The sequence below is a fragment of the Coenobita brevimanus genome, chromosome 28 (assembly GCF_032717465.1).
Source record: "Coenobita brevimanus isolate Jiangsu-jjx chromosome 28, ASM3271746v2, whole genome shotgun sequence".
In the NCBI taxonomy this organism is placed as follows: Eukaryota; Metazoa; Arthropoda; class Malacostraca; order Decapoda; family Coenobitidae; genus Coenobita; species Coenobita brevimanus.
Window position 1 is genome coordinate 7,589,855 of NC_136981.1, and position 22,682 is coordinate 7,612,536.

Here is a 22,682-nt window from a genome sequence, read left to right on the forward strand (position 1 = left end):
TACTAAACTATAGATGAAAGTTTTTCTCCATATTTTACTTGTATAATCATATTTTAGCGTAATTATATTTTTGTGGTTTTTGCCTTTTTTTTTTTTTTTTGCGGGGGAGGGGGGCATATCTCAAAAATTGGACACACATGTAAAAAAAATTATATTAAAAAGGCCAAAGTCTACCAGATTAACTAACCCAGCCCACCTGACTTTAACCTAACTGAGCTGGGAGGGCTTTGCTAAATGCCACTCCATTTTATTTTAACCATCAGTGATTACAGTGAAGCCTTACTTTGAAAGCTTGCCTAATTACATCAGTTTGAGAGGTGTTGAAACCCTAATTTTCAAGATATTGATGATCAAACCTCATCAGTTTGACATGCAAACAGTGGTAAATAAAAGCCCATCATCATAGGCTAAGTTGATTCAACCTGAAGATCAATCCATCACCTGTCATTTTGGCCAAGTTAACCTAACTTAACAATTTAACCTAACCAAACCTAACAGTTTAAAATCCATTTAACCTAACAGTTTAATCAGAACAACACTGATAATAATAGGTTTTTGGATCAGGTCAACCGTAGACCCCCGGAAGGCTCTTGTTTGGCGAGCCACAACTCGCAAATGCGTGTATTTTTTTGCCTTCGGCAAACAAATTTTACATGCAAGTTGTCTTGTGGTGAGGAGAAAATACATTCATTCTAAACCCAGTAAACTGCAAAATAAGTAAATCTCAATTAAATGATCATAAAAGCTCTATCTATCTATCTATTGCCAGACGCCTCAATCCCGTTTGGGGTGGCCACAAACAAATCGCCTCCAAGTCGCCCTGTCCCCCGCCATTTCACTGCCCTGCTCCCAACTCGCACCCCCCTCTCTCATATACCTCTCCACCCCATCCCTCCATCTCATCCTCAGCCTCCCCCTCCCTCTTCCCCCATCCACCTCACTCACATACACTCTCTTCGTCAGTCTTTCACCCTCCATCCTCTCCACATGGCCAAACCACCTCAGTGTGTTCCTCATAACGCTTCCTGTCACATCCACATCAACACCACAACGCTCCTTTATATCCTCATTCATCAGCCTGTCTCTCCATGTGTCTCCACAGGCTCCTCTTAAATAACTCATTTCCACTGCTCTCACTCTTGACTTGTGTCCTTCCAGCAACGTCCAAGCTTCACTTCCATACGTTAGAGTTGGTATCACAATACTGTCATGTAGTAACTTTTTCATTCATTACGATCAATTATTTAGTCTTTCCTTGTCGCCAGTGTGAATGTTTAAAACCTCATAACCAAACCATTCGTGCTCTCTACGTGTCAACAAGTGGGCTGGTGGAGGGTTAGTGCACCTCCCCATAAAACAAATAACTCAAAGTCGAATGGCCATCCTTTACAGGACTATGGCGTCTGGCAATAGGTAGATAGATAGATAGCTTATATGATTCTAATCATCACAGTATGTAAATAAATAAATATATTTATTTCTTGTAAAACATTTTGCCTCGTAGTCACTTTGGCTACCAAAAATTTATTTGGCTTGTAAATCTGAAACCTCAGGAGCTCAAATGGCTCGCAACCATTGGCAGTTAAGAAGAGCCCTGCCCCCGCAGTATGCCACTGCCATTATGAATAAACCAAACCTTACTGCCCATACTTTAGTATCAGTTAAGTTATTTCTGTACGGTAGCATTTATAGGTAGCAAAATAACTCAGAGTCAAATGGCCACCCCGTATGGGATTATGGCATCTGGCAATAGATAGATAGATAATTATTTAACTGAATCCTTGTAAAAAATTTTCAGCTTTTGTTAATGGAAATTTGTGTTGATTTTATCCGTTTTATTTTATGATAGCAAAAGGACTTGGTATGGATAGCTATATGGAATGGAATGGGTGTGAATGATGAGGTGAAAGAGAGAGAGTTTACAGGTGCTTGAGGGCGCTAGTGTGGATGTATGTGGATTAACTGAAACTAAATGGAGAGGTGAGAGTGTGAAAGAATGACAGTAAGGGAGTTTGGCTGGGGTGTATGTGCAGGAGTAGGTGAGAATGAGAGGGCAAAAGGAGTGTGTATTGTTGTGAGTAACAGGTGGAAGAAAAACATAAGAGAGTATGGATCAGTTGGCTCAAGGATTGCGTGGGTAAGAGTGAAGGTTGGACTACAAATGTGGGTGATTGTGTGTGTGTACGCGCCAATGCAAGATCGTCTGAGCAGAGTGAGAGAAGAGTTTCGAACAAATGTGGAAGCGTGCTTGGAAAAGTTTGAAGAGAATGAGAGAGTGTTCTTGATTGGAGATATGAATGGGAAAGTAGGGAATGTGAAGGTGGATGGAGTAGTTGGTGAGCTGGGTGTGCCTGCAGAGGTGGATGAGAATGGCAGTGCCTTAGTGGACATTTGTGCCGGGAGGGGGTTGGTGATAGCTAATATCCTCTTCAGGCACAAAATGATCCACAGGTATACATCGCGAGTGATGAGAAGGGTGGATGGTGAACTGAATGAACGGAAGGCAATGATTGATTATGTGTGTGTGGATGAAAGGATGAGAAGGTGTGTGATGGATGCAAGAGCATATAGAGGCTGGGGGAGTGGACTTTCAGACCACCACTTGGTGGTGGTCAGAATCAGTGTCAAAACTATCAATCTATCTATCTATTGCCAGACACCTCAATCCCATTTGGGGTGGCCACAAACAAATCGCCTCCACGTCGTCCTGTCCTCCGCCATTTCACTGCCCTGCTCCCAACTCACACCCCCCTCTCTCATATACCTCTCCACCCCATCCCTCCATCTCATCCTCAGCCTCCCCCTCCCTCTTCCCCCCTCCACCTCACTCACATACACTCTCTTCGTCAGTCTTTCACCCTCCACCCTCTCCACATGGCCAAACCACCTCAATGTGTTCCTCATAACACTTCCCATCACATCCACATCCACACCACAATGCTCCTTTATATCCTCATTCGTCAGCCTGTCTCTCCATGTGACTCCACAGGCTCCTCTTAAATAACTCATTTCCACTGCTCTCACTCTTGACTTGTGTCCTTCCAACAATGTCCAAGCTTCACTTCCATATGTTAGAGTTGGTATCACAATATTGTCATGTAGTAACTTTTTCACTTCCATGCTCACTTCTGTGTTTCTTATCACTGCTTTCAAAGAACCAGCATCCTTTCTTCCCTGCTGTACCCTTTCAAGCACTTCACCCTCCAAACCTCCATCCTTAGTCATCACACTACCCAAGTACTTAAACGTATTCACATTTTCCAATTCCTCACCATCCAAACTCGCTGTACATTCACTGACTTCACCTCTCTCAAAGACCATCACTTTACTCTTCCCTACATTCACCTTTAGATTCCGTTTCTTGCACACTCTCCCAAACTCATCCACCAAACCTTGCAGCTCCCCTTCGTCTTCACTCAACAACACAGTACCATCTGCAAACAACAGTACAGGGAGTTTCCAAACACTATCCTCTCTCACCAGGGCCACTCCAACATCCACTACCCTACCTTGTACCTCTTTTATTACCCCATCCATGAACAGATTGAACAACCATGGAGACATGACACATCCCTGTTTCAACCCAACCTCCAAAGAGAAAAATTCACATAGTTCACCATCCACACGCACTGCAGCCTTAGCACCATCATACATACTCTTCACAGCATTCAACAACTTTCCATCTACTCCATATTTTCTTAATACTCTCCACAATCCTTGTCTATCCACCCTGTCATATGCTTTCTCCAAATCCATGAAAGCCGCATACAACTTCTTTCCCTTCTCTAGAAACTTTTCCACTAAAGATCTAAGAATGAATATCTGATCTACACAACCTCTTCCTTTCCTAAAGCCTCCCTGTTCTTCTCCAACTAATTCCTCTGTTCTTTCTCTAACTCTGTCAATAAGTATCCTACCATACACTTTTCCTATTATACTAAGAAGACAAATGCCCCTATGATTACCACACATTTCTTTTTCCCCTTTTCCTTTGTACAAGGGAATAATTATACCTGACTTCCAGTCCTCCGGGACTCTACCTTCCTCCCAGGCCAATCTGCACATCTTCCACATCCATTCTACTACTATCTCTCCCCCATGCTTCAGCATTTCACCACACACTTCATCAATTCCTGGGGCTTTCCCCAATTTAACTTTCTTCATTGCTTCCACAACTTCTATCCTACTGATTTCTTCCTGTCTTTTCACCTCCCTCCTTCTCCCAGCCATTCCCCAGCCACTTATACTCGCATTACTTCCATCCTCTATGTTCAACAATTCCTTAAAGTATTCTCTCCATCTGCTCACTTTTTCTCCCTTCTCCACTAGTAATCTACCATTTTTATCTTTCACTCCCCTGCTAACCTCACTTCCACCCTGTCTTACTCTCTTCACCTCTGTCCAGAACATCTTCTTACAGTCCCTCCAGTTTACACTCAAATTCCTTCCAAATTCCTCATCCACTCTCTTCTTACTCTCTCTTACTAATCTTTTCACCTCTTTCTTTCTTTCTACATATAACTCTCTCTTCCGCCTCTAAACTTCTTCCACGCCCTTATTTCTCATCCATTCATTGTATGCTTTCTTCTTTTGTGCCACAGCCTGTCTCACCTCTTGAGTCCACCACGCTGTTCCTTGCACCCGCCTCCGTCTTCTCTTCCTCCCACACATCACATCACATGGTGCACATATTTCTTCTTTAAATATCCTGCACACACCTTCCACGTCCCCCATCTGTTCCAATTCATATTTTCCCAATTGTTCCTCCACTTCTCTCTTATACTCTGCCTTTTTCTCATCCTCTTGTAACCTTTCCACTCTCCTTGCAACTACTCCTTCCTCTCGTCTTTCCCTTCTTCTATTCCTCCATCTTACTTGTATCCAAATTCTGGCCACCACCAAGTAGTGGTCAGAAAGTCCACTCCCCCAACTTCTATAAGCTTTTGCATCCATTACACATCTTCGCATCCTTTCATCCACACACACATAATCAATCATTGCCTTCCTCTCATTCAGTTCACCACCCACCCTCCTCATCACTCGCCATGAATACCTGTGAATCATTTTATGCCTGAAGAGGGTATTGGCTATCACCAACCCCCTCCCAGCACAAATGTCCACTAACGCACTGCCATTCTCATCTATCACAGCAGGCACACCCCACTCACCAACTATTCCATCCACTTTCACATTCCCTACTTTACCATTCATATCACCAATCAAAAACACTCTCTCATTCCTTCCAAACTTTTCCATGCACGCTTCCACATTTGTCCAGAACTCTTCTCTCACTCTGCTAGCACGATCTTGCGTTGGCACATACACACACACACAATCGCCCACATTTGTATTTCAATTTTCAACTTTACCCACACAATCCTGGACCCAACTGATCCATACTGTCTTATGCTCTTCTTCCATCTTTTACACACAACTATATATACTCCTTCCTTTGCCCTCTCATTCTCACCTACTCCTGCACATATACCCCATCCATACTCCCATTCTCTCACACTTTCTCCTCTCCATTTTGTTTCAGTCATTCCACATACATCCACTTTTGCACCCTTTAGCACCTGGACAATCTCTCTCTCATTCACCTCATCATTCGTTCCTCTTACATTCCATGTAGCCATTACCAAGTCCTTTGTCCGGTCCTGGGTCGTCATCGTTTGGTCAGTCCTTGTCCGAGGCTTCTTGTTTGTTTTTTTAGTTAGTTGTTTTCCGGGGAGGGGCACTAACCCTCCGCCAACCCTTTTAGTTGCCTTTTACGACAAGCAGTCAGAACAAAATGGAGAAATAGAAGAAGGGAAGGACAGGAGGAAGTAGTTCTTACAAGGAGGGTAGAGAAGTTACAAGAGGATGGAAAAAAGGCTGAAGATAAGAGGGAGTGGAGGAGCGATTGGGTAAGTATAGATTGGAGCAGATGGAGGACGTGGAAGGTGTGTGTAAGATATTCACAGAAGAAATCTGTGCAGCATGTGAGGTGGTGTGTGGACTGAAGAGAAGATGAAAGGGCATGCAGGGAACAGCATGGTGAACTGATGAGGTGAGAGAGGCTGTGGCACAAAAGAAGAAAGCATATAGTGAGTGGATGAGAAATGGTCGTGGAAGAAGTTGAGAGACGTAAGAGAGAGTTATATGTAGAGAGGAAGAGAGAGGTGAAAAGATTAGTGAGAGAGAGTAAGAAGTGAGTGGATGAGGAATTTGGAAGGAATTTGAGTGTAAAGAGGAGGGAATGTAAGAAAATCTTCTGGAAAGAGGTAAAGAGAGTTAGGCAGGGTACCAAAGAAGTTAGTTGGGGAGTGAAAGATAAAAATGGTAGGTTACCATCCCTTACGGGATTATGGCGTCTGGCAATAGATAGATAGACAGATTAGTGGAGAAGGGAGAAAAAGTGAGCAAATGGTTGTTGAACATATAGAATGAAAGTAATGCAAGTATAAGTGGCTGGGGAATGGCTTGGAGAAGGAGGGATGTGAGAAGAGAGGAAGAAATCAGTAGGATGGAAGTTGTGGAAGCAATGAAGAAAGTTAAAATGGGGAAAGCCCCAGGAATTGATGGAGTGTGTGGTGAAATGCTGAAGCATGAGGGAGAGATAGTTATAGAATGGATGTGGAAGATGTGCAGATTACCCTGGGAGGAAGGTAGAGTCCCAGAGGATTGGAAGTCAGGTATAATTGCTCCCCTGTACAAAGGAAAAGTGGAAAAGTAGTGTGTGGTAATCATAGGGGCATTTGCCTTCTTCGTGTAATAGGAAAAGTATATGGTAGGATACTTATTGACAGAGTTAGGGAAATAACAGGAATTAGTTGGAGAAGAACAGGGAGGTTTTAGGAAGGGAAGAGGTTGTGTAGATCAGATATTCATTCTTAGATCCTTAGTGGAAAAGTTTCTAGAGAAGGGAAAGAAGTTGTATGCAGCCTTCATGGCTTTGGAGAAAGCATATGACAGGGTGGATAGACAAGGATTGTGGAAAGTACTAAGAATATATGGAGTAGATGGGTAGCTGTTGAATGCTGTGAAGAGTATGTATGAGGGTGCCAAGGCTGCAGTGCATGTGGATGGTGAACTGAGTGAATTTTTCTGTTTGAAGGTTGGATTGAAACAGGGATGTGTCATGCCTCCATGGTTGTTTAATCTGTATGTAGATGGGGTTTAAGAGATGCAAGGTAGGGCAGTGGATGTTGGAGTGGCCCTGGTGAGAGAGGGTAGTGTTTGGAAACTCCCTGTACTGTTGTTTGCAGATGATAGTGTATTGTTAAGTGAAGACGAAGGGGAGCAGCAAGGCTTGATGGATGAGTTTGGGAGAGTGTGTAAGAAATGTAATCTAAAGGTGAATGTACAGTAGGGAAGAGTAAAATTATGGTCTTCGAGAGCAAGTTAGTGAATGTACAGTGAGATTGGATGGGGAGGAAATGGAGAATGTGAGTGCATTTAAGTACTTGGGTAGTGTGATGAGTAAGGATGGAAGTTTAGAGGGTGAAATGCTTGAAAGGGTGCAGCAGGGAAGAAAGGTTGCTGGCTCCTTGAAAGCATTGATAAGAAACAGGGAAGTGAGCATGGAAGTGAAAAAGCTACTACACGACAGTATTGTTATACCAACTCTAACGTATGGAAGTGAAGCTTGGACATTGTTGGAGGGACAGAAGTCAAGAGTGAGAGCAGTGGAAATGAGTTATTTGAGAGGAGCATGTGGAGTCACATGGATAGACAGGCTGACAAATGAGGAAGTGAAGGAGCATTGTGTTGTGGATGTGGATGTGATAGGAAGTGTTAGGAGAAACACATTAAGGTGGTTTGACCATGTGGAAAGGATGGAGAGCAAGAGACTGACAAGGAGAGTGTATGTGAATGAGGAGGGGGGAGGGAGAGGGTGGGGAAGGCCGAGGATGAGGTGGAGGGATGGAGTGGAGAGGTATATGAGAGAGGGGTGTGTGAGCTGGGAGCAGGTCAGTGAAATGGCAGGGGAGAGAGCAACATGGAGGTGATTTGTTTGTGGCCACCCCTTACAGGATTGAGGCATCTGGCAATAGATAGATAGATAGATAGATTTTCATTTTTGCTGTAACAGTTTTCAGTGTCATTTATTTTCACATTAACAAGAGTACAGTATATGAATACTAACAATGTGCTAATCTAAGGTTTGAAGTATACATAGAGATTTGGCTTGTTTTTCCACACTGATAACATTTTTGGTCTTTTTTTCACCCCTTCCCTCCCATTTTCACTGTGATTGTTATCAATATCATTTATTTTCACATTCACCAGTAATTTCTGCGGGTTACACTATTGATTTTTATAGATCCTGTTGCCCGCTTCCATTTCCAGCTGTGCCATGTGATTATCATATCTGTTCTTAAAGTGTTGATTGAAGGAGCCCTCACAACATATTCTGGAAACTTGTTCCAGTGGTTTATGACCGTGTGCACAAAAACGTTACTGGTGTGCTAATGTAATAAGTATGCGTAGGTTAAAAGTATATGTATCTTATTAACTTGACAGGTGAGAGTGACTGAGCAGCATGGAGGATAGACCATTGGCTCGTATTGGGCCGACCGGAGGGGGTGATGTACGAGCAGCCTGCAAAAAGTGTGGTTACCCCGGCCACCTGACGTATCAGTGCCGCAACTTCATCAAGGTGAGGCAGTGGAAGGATTTTGATTCCATGTCTCTTTGATATTGTACTGTAATTTTAAAATGACTGCATCTCTCCTCTTAAGGAATCCCTGTACCTAATGGGGTTGGCCATGGTCTATCTATCTATCTATCTATCTATAGCCCGACACCCTAATCCCGCAAAGGGTGGCCGCAGACAAAACGCCTCCAAGTCACTCTGTCACCCACCATTTGACTACCCTCCCCCCAACTCACCCCCCCCCTCCCTCATATACCTCTTAACTCCATCCCTCCACCTCATCCTCAGTCTACCCCTCCCTCTCCCTCCCTCCACCTCACCTACATACACCCTCTTAGTCAGTCTTTCATTCTCCATTCTCTCCACATGTCCAAACCACCTCAGTGTATTTCTCCTAATCTTCTCAACCACATCCACATCTACCCCACAACGTTCCTTCACTTCTTCATTCGTCAACCTGTCCCTTCACTTCACTCCACATGCTCCTTTCAAGTAACTCATTTCCACTGCTCTCACTCTTGACTTGTTCCCCTCTTGCAAGGTCCACGCCTCGCTTCCATACGTCAGGGTAGGGATCACAATACCATCATGCAGTGATTTCTTAACTTCCATACTCACCTCCCTATTTCTCATCACTGCTTTCAGTGTACCAACAACCTTCCTTCCCTGCTGTACCCTTTCACGTACTTTATCCCCCAAAGTTCCATCCTTACTCATCACACTACCCAAGTACTTGAATGCACTCACATTCTCCATATCCTCACCATCCAACCTCACTGCACACTCTGTGACTTCATTCCTCTCAAACACCATAACTTTACTTTTGTTTACATTAACTTTCAGCTTCCTCCTCCTACACACTGTCCCAAATTCATTCACCAAACCTTGCAACTCCCATTCATCTTCACTCAGCAATACTGTATCATCAGCAAACAGCAACACCGGAAGCTTCCAAATCTCACCCTCATTCATTAGGGCCACCCCCACATCCACTGCCCTACCTTGCACCTCCTTTACAACCCCATCCATGTATATATTAAACAGCCATGGAGACATCACACACCCTCGTTTCAGTCCCACATTGAGATCAAAGAACTCACTCAGCTCACCATCCACTCGCACCGTAGCCCTAGCTCCCTCGTACATACTCTTCGCAGCACTCAACAATTTCCCCTCCACTCCATATATTCTTAATACCTTCCACATACCTTGCCTGTCTATTCTGTCATAAGCTTTCTCCAAGTCCATGAAGGCAGCATACACTTTCCTTCCCTTCTCTAGATACTTCTCCACTAAACATCTTAGAACAAATATCTGATATACACACCCTTTTCCCTTCCTAAATCCCCCTTGTTCTTCTCCAACTAGCTCCTCTGTCATATGCCTAACCCTATCAATGAGTATTCTACCATATATTTTACCAGTCACGCTAAGAAGGCAAATACCCTTATGGTTACCACATACTTCTCTCTCCCCTTTTCCTTTGTACAGAGGAACAATTATACCTGATTTCCAGTCCTCTGGAACCCTTCCCTCTTCCCAAGCCAATCTACACAACTTCCATATCCACTCCACAACAATCTCACCCCTATACCTAAGCATTTCACCACACACTCCATCAATTCCTGGGGCCTTTCCCAGCTTAATCTTCTTCATCGCTTCCACTACTTCCGCCCTACTGATCTCTTCCTCCCTCCTCTCATCTCTTCTTCTCCCAGCCATTCCCCAACCACTTATACTCACACTGCTCTCACTCTCTACATTCAACAAATCCTCAAAGTGCTCCTTCCATCTCCTCAATTTCTCTCTCTTCTCCACCAACAATCTATTATTCCTATCTTTCACTCCCCTATTATTTCCCCTTTCACACTGCCTTACTTTCTTTACCTCCTTCCAAAACAATTTCTTACTCTCCCTCCATTTCACACTCAGATTCCTCCCAAACTCTTCATCCACTTTCTTCTTACTCTCTTTCACCAGTCTCTTAACCTCCCTTCTCCTGCTCACATATACCTCTCTCTTCTCTCTCTCATCTTCTCCCCTACCTCTACTCGCCAGCCATTCACCATATGCCTTCTTCTTTTGTTCCACAGCTCGTTTCACCTCATCATTCCACCATGCTGTCCCTTGCACACCCTTGCATCTCCTCCTCACTCCACAAACTGCCTCACACGCTGCGCCTATCTCTTCCGTGAATATCTTACATACATCTTCCACCCCTTCCATCTGCTCTAGCTCATACCTTCCCAATCTTTCTTCCACTATGCTCTTATACTCTGTCATTTTCTCACTATCTTGCAATTTCTCCACTCCTCTCACAGGAGCTGCTTCCTCCTGTCTTCCCCTTCGCCTCCTCAACCACTTTCTTTGCATCTTTACCTTGGCCATCACTAAGTGATGGTCCGAGACTCCATTCCCCCACCCTCTCCACACTCTTGCATCCAACACTTGTCTTCTCATTCGCTCATCCACACACACGTAGTCTATCATTGCCTTTCGTTCAAAAAGTTCACCATCCATCCTCCTCATTACTCTCCATGTACAGCTGATATTTTCTGTGGACTGGAAAGTAAACCAAGTGCCAAAACCACCTAATTCACTTCCCAGCAATTGCTGGAACCTGTAGGGAAACAAGAAATTTGAGATTAGTCATAAGATTTGTAACAATGTGAGAGTCTCAGGTTGGACTGTGGCTCGTACGTACGGTCACTCAGAAGAAAGATCACCAAGTGACTATACTTGTGGCTGAAAGTTTCCTGCTGAAGAGTGATGACTGTGTGGCAAGTTACCAAGCTTGTAACCACATTTCACTCTCAAGGTCCTATCTCCTAGGGTTGATGGCAGCCATGTTCATGTTCTATGAATGTTTATGATGTTTGCTTGATATATGGTTTAGGCCAAGGAAATTGCTGTACCTCATTGCGTCCGTAGGAGTGGAAGAGTTAAATAATATCCTCTGTCTCCCTTGCTTTGTTAGGTGGATCCGAAGAAGGATGTGGTACTTGATGTTTCATCCACATCCTCAGAGGAGAGTGACCTTGAGACCCCCCTCACCCAGTTGAATGCACAGGAGTTGCTGGCGAAGGTAAGAGGTTGTGTGACATGAAATCTTTGACACACAAGGCCATATCCTTGTTAACATAGGACATTTACATAACCCTCTTCCTTTCCAATTAAACACTCCAGTTTGATGGTTTATTTTCTGCTTTATTCTGCCAGCTACAAGACTGTTTTATTCAGATTATAACATGTGAGAGGCTTTTGGTACAGAAAAGGTCAGATATGGCCTTTGTTAGCTGCATTGCTGCTAGATATCCCCTGAAGTTGAATAGAATCATATGGTGATAACAAGAATATAACAATAAAAGATGCCATTTTATTGAATGGGTTAAGGTTACCTTCATGGAAATAGTGCTGTACCTCAGTAATATATTCATTTGTAAACAGAAAAACATACAAATAAAGGAGTCATATCACTTAATATGAAAGTCAGAAACATTTGAGGCTTTGCTGTCATTCTAGACCAAGTGCTCCTATGGCTGCCACCAACTACACAAGTACTTTTGGCTGTGTTTTCCTCTATTTTGAACAGAATCATCATGCAAGTATACAGTTATGTCTGTTACTTACACATTATATTGTTCCATTGCCTAGAATCATTATCTGTATCAAGTACCTCCCTGTCCCTGAAAAGAGGATGGCAGACTGTAGGCAGAGGGAAGCTTCACCCTGCAATCCACTGGGTTCACATTTCAGATGAACCTAGGGCCCCAACTATTACTAGTACTTCTACATAGTGTTCATGCACTAAAATATCTCCAAAACATGACTTCATAGCAGAAAGTGATGGAGATACATTGATTAGTCACAGACCATTTTTATAAGTTTCCACTACCACTTACATGCTTACTATTGAGGGAGTAGCAAAGCATCACCACCACAAATTCTCATCTACGTTGTTCACTGACTGTACTTCCAAGTAATCAGCAGTTAATTCCTTATTTCATTTCTGATGTGGCTGGTATATTAGTGAAATAATGGATTGATGGATTTCGAATAGTGTTGTGAGAGAGCTCTAGCCCTGGTCCCAGATGCTGCTGCTGAGTCTACATAGGAGTGGATGCTAGATAGTGTTGAGACAAAAGAATACATGATGAAATGAGTGAAACTTTACAGATTAATTATAACCAGATGGGGCAATTAATCCTAGCCTCAAAGATGGCAGTCTATGACATAACCACCAAGCTAAGAAGAGTGCTTCACTTGCCTACCGGGCTGTGTGGCTTTATACACTTCACAACAAATATTGCATACAGAGTTTTTGACAACAAAGAGGTAGCATTCTCTTTTCTGATTTATTGTTTCTAACCATTCAAAAGGAGTAACTATGTGAGTTTATCAAAATTTGCTGTAAATCAGCATTAGTGACAACAACATCTACAACAGTTACACTAAAATACTGTAGTATATAATTATGAAGGAACCAAAGTCAAAATACTGTAAAGGAATACTGTTACAGTACAAAGTACTGGGAGGCCAGAATGTATATGTCACACCCTATTATTCTTCTGCTTTGTTATTGCACTGCACACTGTACCCTTTCAGAGGCTTACATGGCATATGATTGCATGTTTCTGATTCATTCAACTGCCATGCTGCCGATAGGTCTCTGATTTTTTTATTTGCTCTCCATTTTTCTGGATCCAACCTTTTTGCATCCTTACATGGTAAAAAAAAGATGATGATGATGACTCTCCTTTCAGATGAAGGAGGAGAAAGAGAGAAAGAAGGAGAAGAAGAAAGCTAAAAAGAAGGACAAAAAAAGAAGCAGGGACAGATCTCGATCTCCTGTACGGGCTCACAAAAGGAAAAGTTTGGGGACATCAGGTAGTGATAGTGAGGATGATGGGAAACACAAAAAGAGGAAGAAGGAGAAGAAGAAAAAAAAGAAAATTAAAGACAAGAAATAGTTATATATAAGAAAATTATAGAAGCATGGTAGAGTATATTTTAGTATGGATCAATAAAGACATTCCATTATGAATATTTTTTGTTATTTTTCCCTGATGTCTTTAGTTTATCATTGATCTGGTAGGGAAGGAGTGTCATGATTTTGGTTTTGTATCCTTGTCAGTAGTTATCATGGTACAATAGAGCATTACATATTTGTTATATCTTCAGTTGAGCCATAACATTTTGCTGTATCTTTAAATACAGTGTGATATCATGCTCTGAGAATGCCATTATTGATGCCTTCAACATCCTGACTCCACCTCAAGCAAAACTATCTGCACTTATGTTTCATATTATAGATGCTGTTCATATACACCTGTGGGACAGAGGCATTCTGTTAACTCTGAAGTTGAAAGAAATAGGTGTCAAACTTATATTGTTTGCTGCGTTAAATATATTTCAGTCATTCATTTTGATCTTCCGTCAGTTCCATAGCGTCCTCAACTTCCAGTGCTTATTTTGTCATATATTCAAATACTCTTTCCATACATCTTTTTAACCTCCTCCCATCTTCAGATTCATTCAAATGTCGTGCCCAGTTGACCATCCTTAATAGAGTAGACAGGTAAATCTACTCTTAACATATGACCCTTCAACCCCGTATCAGTAGATTTCCCATGCTCCACATCCTTCACAAATTTGCTTCTTATTTTATCCACAACGCAACCTACACACATTGCATAACAGACTAACAGTAATATTCTTTTTCTTTTCTCTCAACTTTTCACACCCATGCCATACCGAATTCTTGCACCCATACTCTAATGTGGCCACTAATATAAACACACTACATGATTCTTTTGCAGCTCCATACACAGTCCTCTGTTTTATATGAAAGCCATCATATCACTGGCCATCTTTCATCCTTGAACTACCCAATCCACTTCTCATGTTTATTAATGTGTCTTTTACTGCACCAAGGTCCCAGTGTTGCCCCATAAAATCAAGTCTTTCTTCATTCCCCAGTACATCACATTGAAAGTTACCCTCACTCAACAATCATCTCTTCACCCTTAACTCCTTGGTAAGATGACGTACTATTCATTTTTGATCAGGCTATCACTGGATTATTTAAGTCAGGAATGACCTCTAATAGTGAAGCGATGAATAAAGGCTGTATGTACCTCCTAAGTCCCTTCTGAGTTAGACAATCTAATACATTTTAAACATATCTTGAATGTGATGAAAAACTGTCATCGATCTGGAAGAGTTACATAGATGCAATTTCAAATCAGACCAATCACAGGCATTCATTAAAGCACTCATGAGACTGACATGGAATGACAGTGTTATTACCAGTACTTCCTTATTTCATAGCTGATAATTCAGTTTGAGGGAAGTGCTGCAGAGGATTCCTGAATGCACGTACTCAGCTGGCTCACCACTTTTTTCATTATGAGGGATTTTGGACTGAATTTAAATCTTAGCTGTTAAGCCTGAAAATTCTACTAGCAGTTCCAGAATCATTCAAAGAATGCCCACACAGAATAGGACAAGTGTGCTGGCATTATGCATGTAAGTGTTCATTGGCCCTATTAAAGTATAATTCCTAGCTGTGATTGTTATCGCTATAACAGAGTCCAATTTATAGAGTTTGGCAGTTTCAATAATTGTGATGTTTTCACAGAAAAAAAAAAAATATTGACCAATGTTCATAGTTAATCCTCTTATAATGAGAATGCTAAAAACATTCTTAAGAATAACAGCTAATCAGAAATGCACAGCCCCTTTTCTCATCTATCAGTACATTGATCTGCTGCAATTTAACTTCAGTCTTATGCAATTTATTTTTTTCAAAGCAAAGTCTGAAGTGTCTGGTTATTTGGTGAAAATTTATTTTAATTCTGACATCTTAGTTGGAGTTTGCCTCTGTAATCTACTTGAATATTTGCATTTAACGGTGTGCAATTAATTGTGGCTTTATTCTTTTCACACTTTAACTAGGTGTAAAATTGCTATACAGTCGTCTTTCAAATATCCAGTGTAATTCAGCCCAACCCCAGCTGGATGTTGCTAAATGCCGGATATTGCGTTAGTACTCACAAACAACTATCCCTTCGGCAGATAATATGTCACCTCCCTCAGCTATCTGTCTCGATCCTCCATCCTAACAACTTTCCTACAATAATATCCATAAGTAAAAGATGAAAGTCAAGCATAAAATACAACATTGATACAGTACATATAGTGCAGTAATACAATACGTAATATAATCATACATATCATAAATAAATGAACTGTAGTCAAACAACTCTGACTGGGTGGCACAGGGAATATAGGTGGCAGGATATGGCATGAATTTGTAGTGCTATTATTACTCATGCAAAGTTCAAAATTACCTTTAATTTTCATGTAGACAAAAATCCCTGACTCATTTTACCTCAGTTCATGGCCAAATATAGTCAGACTCTAGGGTCATTTTGACCAAAGATATTCATTGTCAGCTCATGACTAGGGCTACTTGAATTTCATGTAACCACAACTCAGCAGTTCAAGTTATAAGTCTAGTCCAGTACCATTAGGTGAAAACAAACTTACAATAGCTGCCAGTTTTTCAGGTAATGTGGACATTTAGTAGTAGGAATATGGCAAATTACTAAACCATTAAAGCTACATTTTATGTTGTCTCAGCCCCGTAAGTCCCACGATTTCATGTATATTATTATATTCTAGCTACCACCAGACTATTTTATTCAGGTTATTGGAGAGAGATCTAGGAATGAAGGAGTTAATTCATCCTAAGCGTTTTGCTGGCGCCGTTCTTACACCTTTGTTAGTATATTACGTAACAGTTGATCAAGTCCATGATAGGTAAATTTATACACAGTTTACTTAGGTACTTGCCTATGTATCATCCAAGTATCAATTTATCCATGAAAAATGCATATGCAATGAAGATTTAAAGAACTGAATGAATTAAAATACAGGTTGTGAAGAATCCGTACTCTAATGTTTACTACTGTTTAAAGGGGCCGCTCATGAATGGGCTAGTGCGCTGATAGTACGGCCGACCAATCAGTTCAATGGGCTGTGAGTTGTAAGGTGACGTCACGTCTGCTCGTAGCAACCATAATCCTAGTGTCTGCAATAGAGTCTTCTAAAACCTCACAAAATATCCTTGGTCTATTTTTTGCCGCACAGTGCAGAACCAGTTGTATCTGAATTTCAAATATACATTGATGCATAAATAGTGTATCCTTTAATTTACTGATTCACTATTATTGCTAACTACATGAGGTAAAGACGAAGTAACCTACATTTTCCCGCGTTTTTGTTCCCACAATTCTCCAATCAAAACATGTCTGCCACATGGGCTAAAGCACGATCATAGTGAGTATGAGTTTTCGCTTAAAAACCAGTGCCATTCCCTTTTAAATATATCAAGATGGTACAGAATCAAAGTTAAGGTATTGGTGTATAGATGTGTGAGATTCTTTTCGAGTGTCCATGTCTGATCTAGTGAGATTTGATCTGTAAACAAGGGTTTTACGTCACGTGGTACGTGTTGTGTGGATATTATGCGCAGTTTCGATATGTATGGAATAACCCACATATTGCAGCCTGAGCACATTCATGCTTTCATTCAATCGTATATATTTTCGAGCATTAAAATAAGGTTGAATGTCGTACCCCGGAAGCTGGTGCGAAGTCTCAGTACATCTGTGATTATACCACAATTGGGTCACTAGAATTTGGCATGAGGTGTGAGTAACAAGGAAAACATTGAAGGTGGTCAGCATCAGCGAGGTTGACGCCCCGTAAGCTTGAATCACGCCCCTCAAAACGGAAGTGAAGGAGCAGACAACATTACCAATCTGCAGAAATAAACTGTGTTCAATATCCCTTTGTTATGTCTGTTTTCATGGTCTGAAGGTGCTGTGTTATGTATAAAATTGGAGTGATCTCTGTATGATGCAAGTCGCATGTACTTTTTTTTTTTTAATACTGTATAGCAAACATATAACAAGTACCTCCACAAATTCTTTATATGTATGTAGAACCAGGTTTTTAAAGCATACTAGTGAAGGTGACTGATCAGTCATGGGATAAATTAATCTGAATCAGCTTTTTTTTTTTTTTTTTTTTTTTTTTTTAAGTTATGCCCTATAACCCTTTCACTGCCTGGGAATTCCCTTAATCAGGTAGCATAATGGGTGGTAGTGAAAATTAATTTCAGAGTCATAATTGCAGCTACTGGTACCAGTGAAATTGCGGTTTGATTTAGTTTGGCAAGTTTAAGCCAAAAATACTAATAATTTTGTCCTTGAAGTAGGTAGTATTCATAAATGCAATTTGCTTCTCTTATATGCTATTTCCTTTGCCAGTTCATTGTAAGGGGGGTGGTTGATATGAAGAAAATGTCAGAATCTTCAAAATGGAATTTAAAAATCCAAATGATACTACAGGTTTTATAGTTAGGACTATGCTAAGGTTAGGATCAAAAGATGTGGATTCCTCGGTTAGATTAGGCCTTGTTAAATTAAGTTTTTGTGATGCCCATAACATACCTTTCAAGCAGTATCAAGGTGAGTAATGAAGAATACCAAAGTTAGGACTAGTGAAAGTGGGTTTTTTAGTTTGATCAGGTTTGAAAATTTAGGTTTTGGTAGAACTTGCAAAGCCAGTCTGTTCCTCTTCCATATACTGTGGATATATATATATATATATATATATATATATATATATATATATATATATATATATATACTGTATATATATATATTTTTCTTCAATGCCAGGAAAAATTAGAAGACCTAAATTACTGGTTCTGTAATTTTGAAATTTTCTCCTATAAACATACCTTGGAGAGAAGTTTTAATTACATTAAGATACTTGGGTTTCTTTACATTGGACTTGATGCTGTCATACTATTGCCACATTTTCACGGGCCACTTTGGACCGGTGTAGACCGGTCTGGACTCATAAGTGATCACGAGAATGGGCTAATGTTGGTCTGATCCTGTCCGAGCCTGCTATTGGCTGCAAGAGTGAAGTATCTAGAGAAGGGAAGGAAAGTGTATGCTGCCTTCATGGACTTGGAGAAAGCTTATGACAAAATAGATAGGCAAGGTATGTGGAAGGTATTAAGAATATATGGAGTGAAGGGGAAATTGTTGAGTGCTGTGAAGAGTATGTACAAGGGAGCTAGGGCTACAGTGCGAGTGGATGGTGAGCTGAGTGAGTTCTTTGATCTCAATGTGGGACTGAAACAGGGGTGTGTGATGTCTCCATGGCTGTTTAATATATATATGGATGGGGTTGTAAAGGAGGTGCAAGGTAGGGCAGTGGATGTGGGGGTGGCCCTAATGAATGAGGGTGAGATTTGGAAGCTTCCGGTGTTGCTGTTTGCTGATGATACAGTATAGTTGAGTGAAGATGAATGGGAGTTGCAAGGTTTGGTGAATGAATTTGGGACAGTGTGTAGGAGGAGGAAGCTGAAAGTTAATGTAAACAAAAGTAAAGTTATGGTGTTTGAGAGGAATGAAGTCACAGAGTGTGCAGTGAGGTTGGATGGTGAGGATATGGAGAATGTGAGTGCATTCAAGTACTTGGGTAGTGTGATGAGTAAGGATGGAACTTTGAGGGATGAAGTACGTGAAAGGGTACAGCAGGGAAGAAAGGTTGTTGGTACACTGAAAGCAGTGATGAGAAATAGGGAGGTGAGTATGGAAGTTAAGAAGTCACTGCATGATAGTATTGTGATCCCTACCCTGACGTATGGAAGCGAGGTGTGGACCTTGCAAGAGGGGAACAAGTCAAGAGTGAGAGCAGTGGAAATGAGTTAGTTGAAAGGAGCATGTGGAGGGACAGGTTGACGAATGAAGAAGTGAAGGAACGTTGTGGGGTAGATGTGGATGTGGTTGAGAAGATTAGGAGAAATACACTGAGGTGGTTTGGACATGTGGAGAGAATGGAGAATGAAAGACTGACTAAGAGGGTGTATGTAGGTGAGGTGGAGGGAGGGAGAGGGAGGGGTAGACTGAGGATGAGGTGGAGGGATGGAGTTGAGAGGTATATGAGGGAGGGGGGGTGAGTTGGGGGGAGGGGAGTCAAATGGTGGGTGACAGAGTGACCTGGAGGCGTTTTGTCTGCGGCCACCCTTTGCGGGATTAGGGCGTCGGGCTATAGATAGATAGATGCTTCCCCTCGATTTTTATCTCGGGTCATTAGTGCTTCAATAATCTTATTTTGTGCAATCTGTAGTAATACAAAGCCTCTACTTCATGGTGAGATTTATTTGGTTCCCTTCTTGGATGATCATGGGCTTCTGCTAGCATGAAAAATGTCATTTAAAACAAACCTTATTCTCAAGTCCGCCATTGCTGACCATCGATGTTTGCACCCTGCCATGGACGCTCCTCGCCTCCTTCCTGGTTGTTGCTGACGCGCGTACATTTGTGCACAGACCGGTCTTGCCTAGGCTAGCTTGTGGGGCAGGACTGCTTTGGACCTGTCTGTACCGGTCTAATTGTCTCGCCAGAACAGCAATAAGACCGGTCTAAACCAGTCGATACCGGTCTCAAAGCCTCACGAAAAAGCAGCTTATGCTTCCATTTTCCCATATCCCTCCCAGACAAAGTAAAGCATTATGGTTAAGGTCAGGTAATGTGTTGGTATGCTGGTCATGATTTTCTTTTTCCCAGCACATATTTAATAATAAAAGTAAAAATATACTTTTTTTTCCCCTTTCTCCTTCTGATAACTGTGATTTTTCATGAGTGTGGGTGGAGTCATACTGCTAAAAGTGATGTGCATTGGAAATGAATGTCAGAAGTGAATAAATTGCACTACAAACCATGAAAAAAAAAAAAAAAAAAATGAACATGAAAATAGTTAGTGCAGTTTTGAAATAACAATAATAATAATACCATGATCAGTCTGGTCTGTTAACAGTGATAATACTGTACAGTACCACGATCAGTTTGATGTTTTTGTTTCTCATAAGCCGCATTTTCATGAGGCCTTTTTAGACCAGTCAAGACCAGGCAAAAGTTTTCTGGACCAGCTTGATGCTCGCGAGAATGGATTTCAGACTAGTTCCATCCCTAATGTGCTCCTGTTGGCAGGAGGAGGGAGTGGGCAGAGTCAGCTGAGTTATGTAAAGAGAGAGAATAAGATGGTAATAAATCAATTTAACTATAAATATCGTCATTACTAGCATACACAGTAGTTGTTTGTACCTCATATAACAGAATATATGACGGCTTTCCAGTATCACTGTTAGAGTCATGATAATGAGTTTTCATTACACCATGAAGTATAATGTGCAGCGTACCTTTTCAGTTAAAAGAGAACTAATAATCGAAGGCAAAGTATGCAGCACTTGTCTTTAAGGAATTATTACAGGAAAATACTGTAGTTGTAAGTGCCGTCATTACCTTATAATAATCCATTGAGTCTCACGGAATTTGAATTTCTATTCAGATATTATTATCTTACTTTTTCAGCCATTACTGATCCTCTTTTTCAATTCAGGTTTAAACAAGTATTCATTTCATGTAGCATCTACAATTATATCACCATCATGTGTCACTGTTGGCTTATTTGTGCAAAATTCTATTTTTAAAATAATATTCAACTTTAACTTCTGTCAGCCATCTCTGCTGTATCAGCTGTTTACCCTGGGCAGGACTGCTTGAGACCAGTCTTGACTTCCAATTTTTCTGATGCTGTCTCACCAAAACAGCCACGGGACTAGTCTTGAATGGTCTGAAAGCTTTACAAAAACGCAGCTCCAAGCACCAGTTTTTCCAAAGGAATTCACCAGTCTTTGAAATAAGTTTGCACCTTTACAGTTACAGTGCGTTACATGAACTTTGACATTACAGTATTCATTTGCATTGTAGGCTTCATCTGCAGAAGTATAGCTGAGGAATGCAGATTTGATCACAGCACTTTGCACACTTCTTTGTGCAGTAATAGTACATTTTTACAGAGCGAGTTGGGACAGAGTTACTAAGTTTTTGTCAGGTTGCTCCTCCACAGATAAATGTACACATCACAAAATAAGTGAAGTACGGTATGCCACACCTGAGCCACAGCAGCTTGTAGTTAGCAACAGTAGCCTCAGAAACCATCAGTCGCTGGCACATGTCAGTCACCATCAATACTGTCAGTTAGGTAACTGGTTTGGTATCTTTGGTCAACTGAGCAGCCTTCAGTGATACACACACTGCTCCACAATAGCACGTGAAGGAGTGAATGTTCACTTTTTTGTGTGTGATTCACTGAGCCTTCAGTGCTGATGTTTGGTTATCAGTATAGTTATGGCAGTTTCAGTCACTCTCTTCTGTTAGTTAACCACAAGTAATTTTACTTAAGGCCATGATTGATGCAGATGGAGAGATTTGGGGATGCTAATGACCATATGAACACTAACTGCACGTAATGTGAATGTTGAGCTCCAACAATATAAAGTACAGTACAGTATATATATATATATATATTTATATATATATATATATATATATATATATATATATATATATATATATATATAAAGTATATATATATATACAGTATATATATATACACCTTGTATAAAAAAAAAGTAATCAGATTGCAGGAGTTCATCATTATCATCTCTGATGCCTTGCTGCTTCTGGGGAACCCCCAAACAAGGGATGGCCATGACAGAGATGCCTCCTTGCTACCTTATCCGCACACATGTTGTACACATTGTCAAACACTCCTTTCCCTCTTCCTTCTCTCATCAGTATACTGCTCCACTCATTTCTCATTCCACATACTGTAGAATCTCATTCTACCAACATTACCCTCAATCCCACTTGTCACAAACTTGCTTGTCACAAACTTTCCTCAGAACCATATGTATGTACAGCCTTCGTTTATGTTCATACCATATCATTGTATTCCCTTTTATCCACTAAGTGTTTAATATACTAGACTCCAGCAGGCCAGGCTTGTTCTCCTGTACTTCAGTGGGAATGGGAGTTTTTTGATCCTGTATATTAATATTTTGGCTAGGCAGTGTCCAAGTTGTATCAGTGAAATAAAATAAGGAAGATGC

At 41.1% G+C, this 22,682-nt stretch overlaps 1 protein-coding gene across 1 annotated transcript; it reads left to right on the top strand.

Moving 5' to 3' along the window:
• The first annotated feature begins 11 nt into the window (after positions 1 to 11).
• On the top strand, positions 12 to 13,627 carry LOC145394801 (uncharacterized). The gene is made up of 4 exons (XM_080268588.1): positions 12 to 58; positions 8,506 to 8,641; positions 11,616 to 11,723; positions 13,402 to 13,627. Exons 2-4 carry the CDS (start codon positions 8,525 to 8,527, stop codon positions 13,606 to 13,608), a joined length of 432 nt encoding a protein of 143 aa, XP_080124714.1. The 5' UTR covers positions 12 to 58; positions 8,506 to 8,524; the 3' UTR covers positions 13,609 to 13,627.
• Positions 13,628 to 22,682: the final 9,055 nt, after the last annotated feature.

Bases quoted from the DNA above. Each gene is read 5' to 3' on its own strand.
- LOC145394801 (XM_080268588.1), top strand. From the start codon at position 8,525: ATGGAGGATAGACCATTGGCTCGTATTGGGCCGACCGGAGGGGGTGAT. The intron at 8,642-11,615 runs GTGAGGCAGTGG...TTGCTTTGTTAG, and splicing joins AGTGCCGCAACTTCATCAAG to GTGGATCCGAAGAAGGATGT. The intron at 11,724-13,401 runs GTAAGAGGTTGT...CTCTCCTTTCAG, and splicing joins CACAGGAGTTGCTGGCGAAG to ATGAAGGAGGAGAAAGAGAG.